Genomic DNA, 18220 nt, shown 5'->3' with positions numbered 1-18220 from the left:
GAACACTGCAGGCAGCTCTGATGGAAAGGACCTCTGCTGGTGAACCGGTGCTACTACATTAGGGGACTAAAACTGAAAGCTGCATGTCTGAAACCAGAGGTGTCAACTAAGTACAATTACTTCGGTACCTTAATGAAGCAGAACTTTTGGTGATTTATACTTTACTGGAGTAATTATTTTTTTAGCCTACTTTTTACTTCCACTCCTTAAATTTTGAAACTAGTGTCATTACTTCTATTTTATTACATCTTATTTCGCTACTTGAACATAAGCTACTTATGGATGGAGGAGGAGCTTCACAGAGTTGTTTACCACACAGCCAACAAAGACTTAAGTAGAATAGTGCATTTTTAGGATTATTAGTTTACTTTTTTGATTAACTGCTAATCAATTATGTCCACAATGCAGCATACAGACAACTATACTTTATATAAGATAATCTAATTTTCATGTCCAGTTATCTTACATCTGTTGTCCTCATCAGTTCCTGCAGCTACGCCTGGATGTTAATTTATTCCAGTAAAAAGTAAGAGCTTATTGATAATGTCTCTGAAGTTAGATTTTTTTTTTTTACACCAATGCTAGGAGGCAAACAGACATCAGATTTTCTGGTCCATAAACTCATCTTGATGCTCAGTATTGCACATATGCACCTTTAAAATATTTGCTTTAGACTAAATGGACACATAGTGGGTTAAACAGCCAATCCCAATTGTATTCAATATTATACTATATACTTCTAGTAATAGTCTTTAAAAATATGTCCTTTATAAGCCCTCGTGGTGCGTAATGTTTTAGCTTTGGTCCTTGGTGGCATTTTTTATGTTCTCTAGTTCCTGCTAGTCCAGGGCAGGCATAGATGTTAGTGCAGTTACGCAACGCTCTTGACACATTTTCTTTCTCCAACACATTTTATTCATATTAAAGACTTTACAACTGAACCTGCAGAAATAATTACAGCTCTTATGTAAGGGTGGGGTACATAGCCAGACAGTATTACAGTTTATCTTTACAGATTACCATAGAAGCTAATATAACTCAGCATTTAACACAATACTGTTATCAGGCACCGATGTCACAAAACTACTGAATGTTTATTGGTTTTCTACTTTGCATACAAACCTGCGGCAGAGCGTCATAGAGCAGCATCGCCACTAGAGGGAACCCTCGAGCTGCTCTCCGAACATTCCAGACCCGCCCCGCCCCCACTGGCCCCGCCCCCACGAGCTGTTTACGGCTCTTCCAGAACCTTCCCAGACCTACTGCAGATCAGGTTTAAACCGGTCTAAACCGGTCCTGGCCAGCTCCAGCTGTCTTTCATTTGACCTTCAAAGGATCAGATGTCCAAACCTTCTTTGTACTTTAGTCTTTTCCCTCCAGGCTGTGGTTTGACAATAACTGGAAGTTCATCGTAGTAACTTAAATTTTTTTAAAGGTTTCTTTAGACAAAGTTACTTATATGATTTTTCCCGGGTAAACCAGAACATGAAGCAGTTGTTTCCCCATACAGAACCACGTTTTATGAAACCAAACCCATTTCTTGGTCCCATCTGTAAATCAGAATTAAATCCCAGTTAAATATCGTTCCATTAGTTTAGCGCGAGGCAGTGTTTAAAGCCTGCCACGCGCTCAGTCCAGCTTTTACTTCTGTTTCTACGGAAACCTCTGTGTTTGCGTCATGGACGGGTACAGTTCTGAAACGAATAAAACAAGTTTTCAGCACAGAACCACCAACTTCCCCTGCAAACAAAGAACAACACCCAGAAACAGAGAGAGAGCGTCCGCTCGTCCCGCTGAACGCAGGCCGGAAGTGGCTTTACTCACGGATAGAAGCCTCGGTCCCCAGCGGGAAGCGTCTCGGTGGCCATCGTCTTCCGTTTCTCGGTCCCCCCGCTGTCCCGGTCCTGGTCCCGGTCCCGTCCCGACACAAAGCGGACCTGGTGCGCTGCTGCCTGTTATATAGCTGCGGGAAACCCCGTGTGGCTGCTTCCAGAACTTTCTCTGCGGTCCCGCCATCAAGCTGGAGCCAATGGAGAGGACCAGATCTGGTGGAGCCTTTCAAAATAAAAGCCTTCGGTCCTAAAAAGCATGTCCTGGCTTGGTTTATATTTAATTTGGATAAATTAACGTTATTCTTCAAAACTACTGTTTCAGTGCTTTAGTTTTAATCATCTAATATAACCCTTTATCGGTAGACTTCTTGTTTTTAAGCAACCAACCAATTTCAGACATGGATTATGAAATGTTTTATGTTCAATGCCCAAATATAGCCCTTTATGTTTTAGTTTTTCCTGATCTCTTGAAGTTTTCCTGATCAACATTTCTTTAAGTGAGCAGAAGAGTTTTCATTTTTCTCTGCTGTTCTAACTTTACTTTGTGAGCTGTATCCCCTATTCTTTATAAACTTTGATTATCAAAAGAAAGCAAAAGTGGACCTGATAATTAAATTTTGAATGGCATTATGATACTATTGTTATATATTTTGATTATGATATGCATTGTAATTAACCCACATTATTGGCACGCTTTCTTTTCCATCATCGAAATGTCCCCACTGGGCTTTCTGATCAGTTTCACTGAGACTTTTATCAGTTGTGGGACTAAAGGACAGCGAGAGTCCACCTAAAAGGCCAAAGGGAAATTAGAGGTTAATGCACCTTAAATCATATAGCCAGCCAAATATTTCATCCACAGCAATATTGCACACATACATAATATATAATGACCACGTGCATTCAGTGCATTGTGGGGCTTTGCCTTGTGTACTACAAGATCTACAGATATAGGAAGATGATTTGGCAATATAAACACTCTTCATTTGGTTTACAGCCAAAATTCTATACCAACAGAGGATTATAGGAATAATTATTGTGTGTTTATATAGTTATGGTTCAAATCAGAAGAAACAGGATAATGTGAAAGATCTTAAGGGTTAAAACAATATAGTCACCCCATTGTTTCTGCTGTTTTGTTCAGTTTGACTTCTCTTAAAATAGACCATTAGACAATTTTTACGAATAATACATAGTTAAGTGATCATTTTTTAAACCTTTGTGCTGCAAACTACAAACTTTTTTCCATTTATGCAAACAGAGTAATTTACTTCCTTAACTTATAAACCCTAAATAAATAGTTAAAAACGACTCAGTATTGGTATTCTAGTTTTATGAAAAAAGAAACATTATGTACATTTTATTTTGACAGTGAGCTGCAGTTGCTTCCGTTCATCGTGTGACGCTTTCTGCGCAGACAAACGGACCAATCAGAAGCGGAGGCTGGAGTTGCCACGGCAACAGAACATTCCAGAGCCAGATGGAAAAATCCTGAACAAGAACAAACTGTTATCTGCTGGGTCAGGAAGTTCTTCAGAACTGAACTTTGACTCCATAGTTCCTGCTGATTTGTTTAAATCTGGGTCTCATTTAAATATCCATGGCCCCTGAGAAGGTTTCAGGTGTTTCCTGCTGCTTTCATGTCTCTTTATGCTCTTGACTTGTGTGATTTAATAGCAGCTGTGAAGAACTGGTTTCTTGTTCTTGTCTTTATTTTATCCAGACATCTATATGGTTATGGACCTTACCAGAGGGGCCGCTTTTCATTGGCTGATGCCCATTCTACGTCATAGAGTGGCTACAACGTTCGAAGAAGTCTCACAAACACAAGCTAATGTAGTGCTAGACTACTGCTGTACTAGCATACCGGCATAAAGTTTTCGAGTTAATAATCGAAAAATAATAAAAAATAATGGTTCTCCATTGCCAGTGGGGTATCTGTACTGGTGATGTCAGATATCCTGATCGTATTTGTGGTGGGAAAATTCACAGATTTCCAAAATCAGGTGCAGAATGCCGGGCTTGGATCAAAGCTTGTGCACGACCACATGAGCAGCTCAACCTTCGTAGGATCAACAAGAACAAGGGAGTGTGTGCTGGTGTAAGTATTATAAATTTGCTTTAATACTTAAAGCAAAGCAATAATACTTATTGCTTATTATTTATTTATTTATTAGCATTTTGTTGGCGGGGATGGGCCAACAGCGTCCCATCCTTATCCGACACCAGCAGACGGAGCGCGAGTGCATAAAGCTAGGCGCGCACGAAAAAGAGCATCGGAAAGTGCAAGTAGGCAGGACAGCAAAGACAAGAGACCATTGATTAGAGCAGAGAGCTTGTTAGTACACACAATTATATACACATCCATAACACAGTGCTGATTAAAAGTTATTTTATTATTTATCATGTGTCACAATTCACATTTTCCACAAACATGAACATCAAACAGAAACAGAATCACTTTTGTTGTTTCAATTGTTTACAGGGATACCATCTAGTTCACAGTGAATGTTCTGAATTATTTACAGGGATACCTACGATGCTGCAGTAAACAATGATGCAGACAAAGGGATAGAGGTGCAAACAGATGAATATTGTAAGTGAGGATAACCAGTTCCTACATGTTTTGTAAATAAGGCACAGCATGATCTTGATAGAAAGCAGCTAAAACTTCTAACATGGATGACATAAATACTTTGTCTGGCCACACTCTTTCTACATGTAAATCCTTGTGGGTGAAAACAATAAAATCACTAAAATCACATCCTGTGATCATAAGTTGACCTTGAACCTGAGCATAGTACATGTGTGTCTTCTTCAGCTGAGCAGAGCCACTGGGTTGCATTTCTAGGCAAAAATTGGGTAGCATGCAGGCATCCAGAATGGTGGAATTTCGAGCGGTATACGGACACTTTATTTCTATTAGACCTGATCGGCCACCGTCACATACTTTGCCGTCGGGTGAAGCACCTATGAAGGGAAAGTGATTACTGACCACAAAGCCACACTCATGCAAGTGCCGGTCCTGATGTGTCTGTAAATATTTGGATTTTGCTAAGGGCTCGTTTCTTCGCCCGTAATCCAGTGAAGGGGCTGAAACAGAGTTAGCGTCAAAAAATGACTCTAAAAACTTGTGTGTGACCTTTGCTTTCCTGACCATAACTCGATGGAAATTTGAGGCTGTAAGCCTTTTTTTTCTTGCCTCAAACCACTCAGCACAATTACTCTGTTCTCTGGTTCGAGCTTCCAGTTCCACAGGATCTTCACAAATATTAAGGTCTTTCAAAGCTTTATATCTTTCTGGAAGATCCACTGGTGGGTTATTTGTGACACAGGTGTTGCCACACTGTTGCATGACCGCTGTCGCATCTGCCTTCAAGTTCCTTGTCTGAAACAAAAGAGCCGTATCATCACATTATATACATTTGTCTATATATACATATTTAGTCCTTTTTTATTTTTTGTTTTCAGGGATTTCGCCGCTGGATATGCTTGCAGTGACTGCAGAGTTGGAAATGGCAAAAACTGAAATCAGTCGCTTACAAGCAAAAGTGGAAAATTTAGAAACAGAGCTACAGAAAGAACAGAAACGAAAACTGTTTGGTATTGATGCTGTTGTTGAATCTGAGAAGAACAGCAAAAAAAATCTGTGTGTATATTATACAGGACTTACATTAGTCCGTTTCATGTCACTATTTACATTTCTCTTGCCAAAGAGGGAGACTTTGACTTATGATGAAAACAGAAATGACATTAGAGAAATGTCAGCAGAAAATGGACTTTTCCTGACTATGTGCAGACTGAGACAAAACTTTGGTCTGTTCGATCTAGCAACACGGTTCGGCATTTCACAACAGTCAGCTGGTATAGTATTTAACACTTGGATTGACATTATTTATCTTAAGCTGTGCACTGTTTCTATCTGGCCACAAAGACAAACTATAATAGACAACATGCCAAAAGACTTCAAAGCAAATTTCCCTACAACATTAATTATTATTGATGGAACAGAATTAAAAACAGAATCCCCCTGGGCCCATGGTGTGCAATGCCAACTATATAGCGATTATAAGTCTACCACAACATTCAAGGCACTCATAGGTTGTGACTCTCGGGGGTCTTTCATGTTCACATCAGAATTATTCACAGGATCAATATCAGACAAGGCCATTACAAAAGCAAGTGGTTTTTATGAAACCATACAACAACTGAAGGACGTTGGTTACTTTCAGAATGGTGACGGTGTCATGGCAGACAAAGGGTTTACAATCAAGGATGAGATAAATGCCCTTGGTCTGTCCTTAAACATACCACCTTTTGCCTCAGCAGACAAACAGTTGTCTCAGGCAGATCTTGCACTAACTGACAAAATAGCAAGACACAGAGTGCATGTTGAACGACTCATTTCTCGCATTAAAGATTTCAAAATAGTTGGTTGTACAATTCCTGCTATATTATTTCCTAAGTTAAACAGAATATGGGCTGTGTGTTGCTACTTGACACTTTTCCAGGGCTTTGTTTTGAAGAAAATGTAAGAACAGTAATACTAGTCTTGTTTCAGTACACATTTCATTCATTTTTACCTGATAGGAAACAGCTGACCCAATTTGCACTTCTCCCAGGGGTGTAGAGACAGTTGGTGCTGAAGGCGTCAACATATATGTCAATGGAGTACCATGTAATAATTTCAGTGAATCTATCTCCTCGGGTTCAACCTTTGTCACTCTGTAAATACAATTAAAATGAATTTTGAGAGCTGTCAAATTTGCAATGGTAATTAAAATAAAGAACAGTTTTATGTGTTGGTTTTGTTTGCATTCATGCAGTTGTAGTTACACTCAGAATCATAAAACAACACCAGGGTACATATATTTTTTTGTTAAATTTTGTTTCAAATCTAAATCAGTAAAAAAGTACATACATTTTGTTCAAGTCCACACTGCATTCCTTCGGTCTGCGCTTGCGGTGAGTCACGTGTCGTGCTAGAGTGAGGTGGTTGATGGGAACGGGTTCAATCCTCAAACCCCGAGCTGATTGTGCTCCCCAAGCTTGTGGCATACTGGTGCAGCTCAATCGGTCAGGGATTGAGGAAAAACTTTGCAGTTTGAAATACTGCAAGGTCTTGAGGAGGCCTATAATATGTGAACAATGACCCCCAAGTCTGAAAAAAAGAAAATCAATAATAAACGCATGCATCATGAACAGCTTTTAGCTAATTACAACATAACGGCAGTACTGATACAACTTTACAGCTTCAAGACCGTGAAGCCTGTCTGCTACACAGTCTTACGTTAGCTAAACAGATCAATCTCAATCGTGTACTGTATCTGACATACACTAAATATTTTATTTTAGCAGAAAAGGCTTTGGACGAAACTGTTCCTCGTGTTAGCCACTCTAGCACCAAGTACAGCGTATCAGGCTAGCCACACAAACATTTGCCAACAAACCACAGGAATTATCCGCTGATTTCAAAAGTAACAGACAAAACGATGAATGCACAACTTACCCAGCCTTGCAAGAACAATAGGCATCAGTTATCTTGTCCACATCTATATTAATGCTGAGGGAGTGAGGGTCTGCCGTTTTCCTCATCGACCGATAGCATTTTGCTGTGACCTGCACAACTTTGGAGGCATCGCGTGGCTCAAATACCTTTAACTCATCCAAAAATGATGACATGAACTTGTTAATTCCTCTGTCCATTGTTGTCGATGATATTTTTTCAAAATCAGGCAGAAATGACGCACTAATCGAGTCAGGAATACTCCGCAAAGAATCAGTCCAAGTGGAAACCGCCATGTTTACATAGAAACTTCCGTAGAATTGAATTTGTTTGTGAGACTTCAGAATTTTTAGGACAGTTGTGGGCGGAGCTTGGTAAGGTCCATTTCCCTACAAGTACAACCCAACTCTACTGACCCATGTAAGCTGCATAGAGAACCTGGAGCTGAACATGATCAAAAGTGGCTACATCTCCATTGGTACATTACTCGACAGGATACAGAGTTTTAATTATGGTTTTGTCGAGCGAAAAAATAAACCAAGTGGGTTAAAAATAAAAGATAACAGCAAGCACTTAGGTTTAAATGCCATTCAGTCATTATGCATCATCCGCCATATTCCACTCATTTTTGGTGACATTGAGCGGGACAATAACCACTGGAACCTAGTTCTCCTGTTGTTGCAGATTGTTAATATTGTGTTGTCCCCAGTCCTTACTGATGGCATGATATGTTACCTGAAACATTTAATCTGTGACCATCATAACTTGTTTAAAAATTTGTTCCCAGATAAAAAATTAATCCCGAAACACCACCTAATGATTCACTATCCAAGGTGTATAAAGAAAATTGGCCCTCTCGTTTATATATGGTGTATGCGTTTCGAGGCTAAACATAGTTTTTTTTTTAAAAAGTCTGTCAAAAAATTTTAAAATCTTACAAAATCTCTTGTAAAGCGACATCAGCGTCAATTGGCCTTCTATTATGAAAATTATTGAAACTATTGTTATTGAAACTATTGTTTCAAAAGATTTGAATATGGTCCTTTAAAATCAAGAACAGCCAATAGCCTGGAAGGTGGAGATCTACTGTCTAACACCTTAAATCTGGATTCATGCTCAAACTTTTTACTTACAAACTGGGTACGAAATTATGGCACTGAATACCAGGTTGGACTGTTTATATGTACTGCAATGTCCAATGATCTACCTGTGTTTAATAAAATTTGCCATATTATAATACATGAACAGCAGACATTCATAATAGGCTGTACTGCCAACACCTTGTACTTTGATGAACACTTTCATGTATACCGTATTGAAGAAAAAAATAATGAGCATGTTATTATTTGCATTGACAAGCTCACCTATGTCAGACCTTTTGATAGTCAATATTCTAATAAAAGTGAGAACATGTATATTGTTCCACATTGTTACATGTTTTGAAAAATATTTTCTAATTGTGGTGCACTTTTGAAATAAATATTTTCTGAAAAAACAAACAAACATTGCTTCTTTATTTATTTATTTTTCCCAAGGGATTTTTATATGTTCAGAAAAGTAAATTCTTCAGCATTTAGTATTAGAGAATAACTCCTATGTAGTTAGAAAAAACATTCCATGAGAGTGTTAATATTCCAATTCTAACCCCTATTTGGTGTAATTAAGTGTTAAATGATCAACTCCAGAAAGATTTATTATTTAACACTAAATATGAGTTACGGTGCCAACTCTCCAAAAAGAGTCAAATTGACTCTCTCTGGTGTGGACCCATATAGACACTTCAACAGTGTTTAAATCAAATCTGACAGTGTTGATTTGAGCATGTTGGATTTGCTGTGTATGTGAGAATTAAATGCAGCTCAGAGAACGCAGCCATAAATCAGAAAACTAAAACCAGGGATTAGTTCAGCTAGAGTTAGTTGAACTTTGGTCTCTTGAGATCAAAAGAATTTTAGTCCAAACCTAGGCTTTCAGACGCCATAACACGGACTTAAAGGCTGTCAACCTGATCTGTAAATGAGTTTATTCAGAGTCTTTTGGACACATTCCTGGACTGATTTGATCATTTTGTTGCTAAAACATGTACAAGGTATAAAGTTAAATCCTCCTCTTTAATCACAAACCAGAGTGTTTAGAAGACTTATTCTCTAAAGCTTATTTACAGATCTGTCACGAGAAAGAAACGTACGTTTGAAGAGAAATTGATCATTTTTTAGTCCGTTTTCAGGTGTCTAAGAAACAGTGTTTGGACTGAAATCCTCGGGTCATGAGGGACCTTTAAATTTCAGATTTAAAGGAATTAGCAAGTTTACTTTGTAAAAGAGCAAAGAATAATCTTCAGAGTTTGAGCTTTCATATGTGTTTGAACTTTGGTTTTATCACAAATGCATCTCAGCAAACAACCAATTAACCCAGATTAATTTCATGCTGTGTTCATAAATTCTGACTACTGAAGTCAACCGTGAGAAAGAGACTTGAAGGTCTTCAGGTGTGTTTTAAAACCAGCCTTGTTCTGACCTGAACAAGCTGAAATGATGCATCACTCTCCCCCCGTTTTAACTGATTTAACAGATTTTATTACGGTTTAATCATTTTAGTTTTATGGTTTAAACTTTTTAGTTCCTATAAATTTATCCTGTTTTCAATCCTTGTTATTTTCTGTGCCCTGCTTGCTTTGATCACTGTTATGTTTATTTGAATGGTTTCAGGTGTGTTCAGATGTTTGTGTGAATGTCGGAGCCCCTGCTAAACAAATCTACCTACAGGAATTATTAACATTAGACGGAACCTCAAAATACTGAAACGTAAGTTTCCAACCTGTCATTACTATTTCACCTCTGCAGTGTAATTTCTGCTTTGTGTTGTTCTAATCATGTACAGCACTTTGAACTGTTCAAATAAACTCACCTTTCCTTCACAGCGCTCTAGCAGCCAGAGGTGGTTTTAATTTTTATGACGCTGAAACTTCCAGATCAGGATCATTTGGATCATTTAGATTTTTAGAAAATATCAATATGTTTTCAATGTTGAAGATGTTTTTAGTTCTCTCCCACCCCCCACGTAAAAATAAATATATAGAACAGAAAACTAAAACACCAACCATAAAATTCTGTATATTTTATTTTACTGCAATGACCAGCAAGACAGAGATAAAATATATTTACACTGTGAAAATATTTACAGCTTTAAGGACAATTTACATTTCAATCATCAAAGCAACTTCAGCATCAAGTCTCTAGAGCTCAGTAGTGTTCATGAAGCAAAGATGAACTCCCATCTTCCATGGGGAGCAGCGTGTGAGCGGTCTAGAAGGAGTCTGGGGTTCTAACAGGTCCAGGTCAACCCTAAACAGTCCAGGAGATGAGAGTCCACCTGAGAGGCCCTCTAGTCCACCTCCTCAATAGTGGGCCCCTGGGTGTGGGCTCCTGCCTGCTCTCTACAAGTACCAGTGGGCCTCCCTCCCTGATACAACTTGCTGATGATGGGGTTGCACACCTTCTCCAGCTCTTTCTGCTGGTGCTGGTACTCGTCTTTCTCGGCCAGCTGGTTGTTCTCCAGCCAGCTGATGGTCTCCTTGCACTTGTCGATCACCTTCTTCTTGTCTTCCTCGCTGATTTTGCCCTTCAAGCTCTCGTCCTCCACGCTGCTCTTCATGCTGAAAGCGTAGGACTCCAGGGAGTTCTTGGCAGCCACCTTGTCCCTCTGCAGCTCGTCCTCGGCTTTGTACTTGTCAGCGTCCTGCACCATCCTCTCGATCTCCTCCTTGCTCAGTCGGCCCTTGTCGTTGGTGATGGTGATCTTGTTCTCTTTGCCGGTGCTTTTGTCCACCGCAGACACGTTGAGAATGCCGTTGGCGTCCACGTCGAAGGTCACCTCGATCTGCGGGACCCCTCGGGGAGCGGGGGGGATTCCCGTCAGCTCAAACCTGCCCAGCAGGTTGTTGTCCTTGGTCATGGCTCTCTCCCCTTCGTAGACCTGGATCAGGACCCCGGGCTGGTTGTCAGCGTAGGTGCTGAACACCTGGGTCTGTTTGGTGGGGATGGTGGTGTTGCGTTTGATCAGGGCCGTCATCACTCCTCCGGCCGTCTCGATGCCCAGCGACAGAGGAGCCACGTCCAGCAGCAGCAGGTCCTGGACGTTCCCCGAGGTGTCTCCCGTCAGGATGGCGGCCTGGACGGCGGCGCCGTAGGCCACCGCCTCGTCCGGGTTGATGCTCTTGTTCAGCTCCCGGCCGTTGAAGAAGTCCTGCAGCAGTTTCTGGATCTTGGGGATTCGGGTGGAGCCTCCCACCAGGACCACGTCGTGGATCTGGCCCTTGTCCATCTTGGCGTCCCTCAGGGCTTTCTCCACGGGCTCCAAGGTTCCCCTGAACAGGTCCGAGCACAGCTCCTCAAAGCGAGCCCTGGTGATGGCGGTGTAGAAGTCCACGCCCTCGAACAGAGAGTCGATCTCCATGCTGGCCTGGGAGCTGGAGGACAGGGTCCTCTTGGCCCTCTCACAAGCTGTGCGCAGCCTCCTCAAGGCTCTCTTGTTCTGGCTGATGTCCTTCTTGTGCTTCCTCTTGAACTCCTCCACAAAGTGGTTGACCATGCGGTTGTCAAAGTCCTCTCCTCCCAGGTGGGTGTCTCCGGCCGTGGCCTTCACCTCAAAGATGCCGTCCTCGATGGTCAGGATGGACACGTCGAAGGTGCCTCCGCCCAGGTCGAAGATCAGGACGTTTCTCTCTCCCGTCTTGCCTTTGTCCAGACCGTACGCGATGGCCGCCGCCGTGGGCTCGTTGATGATCCTCAGGACGTTGAGGCCCGCGATGACGCCCGCGTCTTTGGTGGCCTGTCGCTGCGAGTCGTTGAAGTAGGCGGGGACCGTGATGACGGCGTTGGACACCTTGTGGCCCAGGTAGGCTTCAGCGATCTCCTTCATCTTTACCAGCACCATGGATGAGATCTCCTCGGGGAAGAAAGCTTTGTTCTCCCCTTTGTACTCCACCTGAATTTTGGGCCTCCCTCCTTCTGACAGCACCTTGAAGGGCCAGTGCTTCATGTCCGCCTGCACCACCGCCTCATCAAACTTCCTTCCAATCAGCCTCTTGGCATCAAACACGGTGTTACCGGGGTTCAGGGCCACCTGGTTCTTGGCCGCGTCCCCGATCAGCCTCTCCGTGTCAGTGAAGGCCACGTAGCTGGGGGTGGTCCTGTTGCCCTGGTCGTTGGCGATGATTTCTACTTTCCCGTGCTGGAAGACCCCCACGCAGGAGTAGGTGGTGCCCAGGTCGATGCCGATGGCCACGTTTTTAGCTGCAGACATCTTGGCTCACTTTCCTTGCAGTCCTAAACCAGCAGAGACACACGTGAGAAGCAGAAGGATTCAGGTGGACAGGAGGGATTTATTATCTTTAACATTGACACAGTTCAGATTTTTACTGGACTTTATGGCAGTTAGAGCTCAAAATAAAACAGCTTTTCTAATGCTGTGGAGAGACAGCCTCAGAGAGGCTCACAGTCCTTTGTCCCAGAAAGCTGGTCTTCACTTTCCTGTCTCTGACTTAACTCCATAAAGTCCATTTGTTGTCATTACATCAGTGAATAAATGCATTAATGTAGTTTCCTGTGGCTGTAAAAGCAAAATAGGAGGAAAGTGTGAAGCAGAAGATGAAATGAGAACTTACTGTAGACCAGAGTCTCCTCTGCAGAGCTTCTTGAAGCTTCCTCCTCTTGTGGATCTCTCCTGATCTTCTCTGAAGGTCTCTTAGTCTCAATCTGCCTCCTGCTCGCTCTCGCCGCTATTTATAGCCTGTCAGCGCTTCGCGCGGCTTCTCCAGCCTTCGTCCAATCACAGAGCGCAGAGCGCGATGACGTCACCCGGCAGAAGTTTCTACCGGCTTCTTGTCGCTTCGAGAAAATGTTGGAAAGGGACAGAAAATGCCGATTAATTCGGGAGATTTCAGGAGCTGTCAGAGCGGAAATGACCGAGAAAATATGAAAATATTACAGCAGAAATATCAACATGTTGATTTAATAAAGCGCTCAAATCTGCCTGAAAACTGCAGCTTTATCTGATATATTTTCAATTTCTCAGCCAGGAACCTGACTGTGGATTTCAGACTGACTTGGAGCGGCTACTGTGGCTTATCAGGCTGTACAATTAGTTTAGAATCATAAGCGATATTTTACGTGATCTATTTTGAGGAGTAAGTTGTCTGCATAAAAAGGTTGAATTAAAAACAGGGTACACATTTCTAATGTTATAAAAATGTTTCAGAAACGCTGAGCTCTTTGAGCTTCAGACGGTTCTGTTTTACTGGTTTTCTTTTGTGTAATTTTTACTTTATTTTTTATTTTTATTTTATTTTTTTGTTTTGTTTCTGCTGCCTGTTTAAACACATTTGTTGTCAGTTGCAGGTGTTTTCTGAAATGCTCTGGGTCAGGGTCCTGTTTATAACTTCTGATCCATCATCTTTATTCATGTCCTTTTTCCTCCCAAACAGCCAGGTTTCTTTCATCTTTTAAAGGTTTTCTCATAGTTTGCTGAGACTCTGCCTTGCTGCGCTTTGATTTAGCTTCCTGTGTCTGAAGAAGCTCAGCATTTAAAGAAAGTAAGAATCTGGACACATAAGGAGTCCTCACGTGATTTTATTGACTTCACTTCATCATTTAATGATGTGTTATTAAATGTATCCCATCTTTTCCTTTAGACTTTCAGTGTTTGAGTTGATTACAATAACATATGTATTTATATAAAACTATTGCACACAAAATGTGGACAAAGGCATCAGAATGACATTGTCTTTTCTTCAAAATATAGAGAATTATGTACTGCAGAATCTGGCCCGTTTAAGTGGGCTGCTGAACTTCTCCCTTCATTTTGTGTGATATCCACATTTTAAAGGGAAATATTGACCAGAACTATCTCCTTATAAACTCGGGGAACCATCGGTTCCGGGCAGATTTCCGGATTTTCCTCTTTCAGTTTCTGAACCAGGTAACTGGAGGCTGACTGAGCGACAGAGCATCCAAAGAAAAGTCTGTTTCCGATGGTCTGGTTATCGGAACCACATTCATTAAATCAGAGGTTCTGCTATCCGGTTCTAAAGGTTCTGTCTCGTTTATCCTTTGTATCTCTCCAGAAAGTTCTTCACGCGTCCAGCAGCAAAAGCTGCTCTCCGCCTCTGATTAGAAAAATCCACCAAGTTACCGAAAACTTACCGGAAACAGTTCAACCTTTTCTTCAGTCTATGTAGAGTGCAGGTCTCTCCCATAAACTGTTGAAGCTGTGCTTTTATTCTGAAGCTGTGAACCGGAAGCTGTGTGTGGTGTGCTCGCCGCCTTGATGGTGCCGTGTGTGAAAGGTCTAGAAGGTGCCAGACAGCTTCAGGTGGAAATAAAAGGAGGAAGCATGAGGTGAGAGAGCAGAAACAGTCCCAGAATCAGAGCAGAAGAAGAAGAAGAAGAAGAAGAAGTCGCTTCATCTCAGCGCTGAACATCAACACTCATCTGTAAGTACAGCTTTTCATTTCTCATGGGGGGTTGAAGCCAAGGGGGAAAATTACCTTTCAGCTTCTGGGGGGTTCAAAAAGCAAGAAATGTTTCAAGACAACTGACTGTTAAATGACAGATAACATCATTGAAAAAGCATAGCAAGATGTATTTACTAATCATACAAATAATAACAATTATTTCACTAGTAGAAATATTTAATATTGTATAATCTGTAATACTGTATAATCTGATTGAATTTGACTTTGTAAAGTGCCTTGAGATGACATGTTTCATGAATTAGCGCTTTATAAATAAAATAGAATTGAATAAAATTTAATTGAATTAATTATTGGAATTTACCACTCAAGAAGCGCACCTCAACAGAGGTCAATCATTAACATCTGAATCAAAACTGGCAAATATCTGATCAAGTTCTTTCAGCCAAAGTTAAACTCACATGTGTCTCTGCTGGTTTAGGACTGAAAGGAAAGTGAGCCAAGATGTCTGCAGCTAAAAACGTGGCCATCGGCATCGACCTGGGCACCACCTACTCCTGCGTGGGGGTCTTCCAGCACGGGAAAGTAGAAATCATCGCCAACGACCAGGGCAACAGGACCACCCCCAGCTACGTGGCCTTCACTGACACGGAGAGGCTGATCGGGGACGCGGCCAAGAACCAGGTGGCCCTGAACCCCGGTAACACCGTGTTTGATGCCAAGAGGCTGATTGGAAGGAAGTTTGATGAGGCGGTGGTGCAGGCGGACATGAAGCACTGGCCCTTCAAGGTGCTGTCAGAAGGAGGGAGGCCCAAAATTCAAGTGGAGTACAAAGGGGAGAACAAAGCTTTCTTCCCCGAGGAGATCTCATCCATGGTGCTGGTAAAGATGAAGGAGATCGCTGAAGCCTACCTGGGCCACAAGGTGTCCAACGCCGTCATCACGGTCCCCGCCTACTTCAACGACTCGCAGCGACAGGCCACCAAAGACGCGGGCGTCATCGCGGGCCTCAACGTCCTGAGGATCATCAACGAGCCCACGGCGGCGGCCATCGCGTACGGTCTGGACAAAGGCAAGACGGGAGAGAGAAACGTCCTGATCTTCGACCTGGGCGGAGGCACCTTCGACGTGTCCATCCTGACCATCGAGGACGGCATCTTTGAGGTGAAGGCCACGGCCGGAGACACCCACCTGGGAGGAGAGGACTTTGACAACCGCATGGTCAACCACTTTGTGGAGGAGTTCAAGAGGAAGCACAAGAAGGACATCAGCCAGAACAAGAGAGCCTTGAGGAGGCTGCGCACAGCTTGTGAGAGGGCCAAGAGGACCCTGTCCTCCAGCTCCCAGGCCAGCATGGAGATCGACTCTCTGTTCGAGGGCGTGGACTTCTACACCGCCATCACCAGGGCTCGCTTTGAGGAGCTGTGCTCGGACCTGTTCAGGGGAACCTTGGAGCCCGTGGAGAAAGCCCTGAGGGACGCCAAGATGGACAAGGGCCAGATCCACGACGTGGTCCTGGTGGGAGGCTCCACCCGAATCCCCAAGATCCAGAAACTGCTGCAGGACTTCTTCAACGGCCGGGAGCTGAACAAGAGCATCAACCCGGACGAGGCGGTGGCCTACGGCGCCGCCGTCCAGGCCGCCATCCTGACGGGAGACACCTCGGGGAACGTCCAGGACCTGCTGCTGCTGGACGTGGCTCCTCTGTCGCTGGGCATCGAGACGGCCGGAGGAGTGATGACGGCCCTGATCAAACGCAACACCACCATCCCCACCAAACAGACCCAGGTGTTCAGCACCTACGCTGACAACCAGCCCGGGGTCCTGATCCAGGTCTACGAAGGGGAGAGAGCCATGACCAAGGACAACAACCTGCTGGGCAGGTTTGAGCTGACGGGAATCCCCCCCGCTCCCCGAGGGGTCCCGCAGATCGAGGTGACCTTCGACGTGGACGCCAACGGCATTCTCAACGTGTCTGCGGTGGACAAAAGCACCGGCAAAGAGAACAAGATCACCATCACCAACGACAAGGGCCGACTGAGCAAGGAGGAGATCGAGAGGATGGTGCAGGACGCTGACAAGTACAAAGCCGAGGACGAGCTGCAGAGGGACAAGGTGGCTGCCAAGAACTCCCTGGAGTCCTACGCTTTCAGCATGAAGAGCAGCGTGGAGGACGAGAGCTTGAAGGGCAAAATCAGCGAGGAAGACAAGAAGAAGGTGATCGACAAGTGCAAGGAGACCATCAGCTGGCTGGAGAACAACCAGCTGGCCGAGAAAGACGAGTACCAGCACCAGCAGAAAGAGCTGGAGAAGGTGTGCAACCCCATCATCAGCAAGTTGTATCAGGGAGGGAGGCCCACTGGTACTTGTAGAGAGCAGGCAGGAGCCCACACCCAGGGGCCCACTATTGAGGAGGTGGACTAGAGGGCCCCTCAGGTGGACTCTCATCTCCTGGACTGTTTAGGGTTGACCTGGACCTGTTAGAACCCCAGACTCCTTCTAGACCGCTCACACGCTGCTCCCCATGGAAGATGGGAGTTCATCTTTGCTTCATGAGCACTACTGAGCTCTAGAGACTTGATGCTGAAGTTGCTTTGATGATTGCAATGAAAAATGTCCTGCACACAAGGTTTTTTATGGGTCTTTTTATTAAAATGTGTTGAACACTAAATTATCAAACTTGGAAAATTGTTCTACTTTTTATCTTTTTCTCATATTAAAGTATTTTCTTGGGAGTGTTTTCCTAATATGTGACTTCTGAATGTATTTTTCATCTGTAACATGCTGGTCAATGTAATAAAGATGAAAGAGAAGCTTGTTGGAGACATTTTTCTGTTCATTGCTCTCAAATATTGTGAACTGTTGATTACCATAAAACACATTTAATTTCACGTGGGGCATACACTAAGAAATAATTTCACTCTTTAGCTGATCTTCACCATAGACCTGGAGCAACAACGTCATAAAGTTCCCCATCATTCCTGCTTAAAACATGAACAACTCCAGAGCCACTGGCCATTTTGACGCATCGCTGCTCCAGGATTTCTGAGCTTATGGCTAAATTAACTCCTCATTATGGCTTTGAGGTCTGCAGACGTCCTGCAGTAATTCATTCATTTGATAAATAATACGTTCATTATCCCACAACAGGGAAATTCAGGCATGACAGTAGCAAAAACCCATAGACAGATTTAGACACTACGTTAATAATATGAATATTTAGGGGGACAAAAAGAGGACAAACTAGAATGGCCACAGCTGCAATATATATATATATATTGTTGCTGTGTAAAGCACTTTGGAAAGAGGCATCTGGATTAAATGTGCTATATAATTATAGTTGACATTGACAGAGACTCAGGTCCCATCTCACCGACAGACAAACAAGATCACTATATATATTATTGTAAT

The 18220-nt window shown here is 43.0% G+C and overlaps 2 protein-coding genes and 1 long non-coding RNA gene across 3 annotated transcripts; 1 reads left to right on the top strand and 2 right to left on the bottom strand.

Moving 5' to 3' along the window:
- Window positions 1-560: 560 nt before the first annotated feature.
- LOC105917954 lies at window positions 561-1962 on the bottom strand. The gene is made up of 2 exons (XR_001165180.3): window positions 1825-1962; window positions 561-1694 (listed from the first exon to the last, which is right to left on the bottom strand). It is a non-coding gene; the product is annotated as an uncharacterized LOC105917954 (long non-coding RNA).
- An 8581-nt stretch (window positions 1963-10543) lies between these two features.
- Window positions 10544-12665, bottom strand: LOC118566269 (heat shock 70 kDa protein 1). The gene has a single exon (XM_036147738.1). The coding sequence runs from the start codon at window positions 12640-12642 to the stop codon at window positions 10723-10725; it is 1920 nt and encodes a 639-aa protein (XP_036003631.1). The 5' UTR covers window positions 12643-12665; the 3' UTR covers window positions 10544-10722.
- Window positions 12666-14748: 2083 nt separating this feature from the next.
- LOC105924564 (heat shock 70 kDa protein 1) lies at window positions 14749-17627 on the top strand. Its single transcript, XM_012860380.3, has 2 exons — window positions 14749-14830; window positions 15291-17627. The coding sequence occupies exon 2, from the start codon at window positions 15314-15316 to the stop codon at window positions 17231-17233; it is 1920 nt and encodes a 639-aa protein (XP_012715834.2). The 5' UTR covers window positions 14749-14830; window positions 15291-15313; the 3' UTR covers window positions 17234-17627.
- Window positions 17628-18220: the final 593 nt, after the last annotated feature.

This window comes from Fundulus heteroclitus, chromosome 16 (assembly GCF_011125445.2).
Source record: "Fundulus heteroclitus isolate FHET01 chromosome 16, MU-UCD_Fhet_4.1, whole genome shotgun sequence".
NCBI classification, from domain to species: Eukaryota; Metazoa; Chordata; class Actinopteri; order Cyprinodontiformes; family Fundulidae; genus Fundulus; species Fundulus heteroclitus.
Note: the sequence above shows the minus strand (reverse complement) of the source record. Positions and strands in the feature narration are given on the sequence as shown.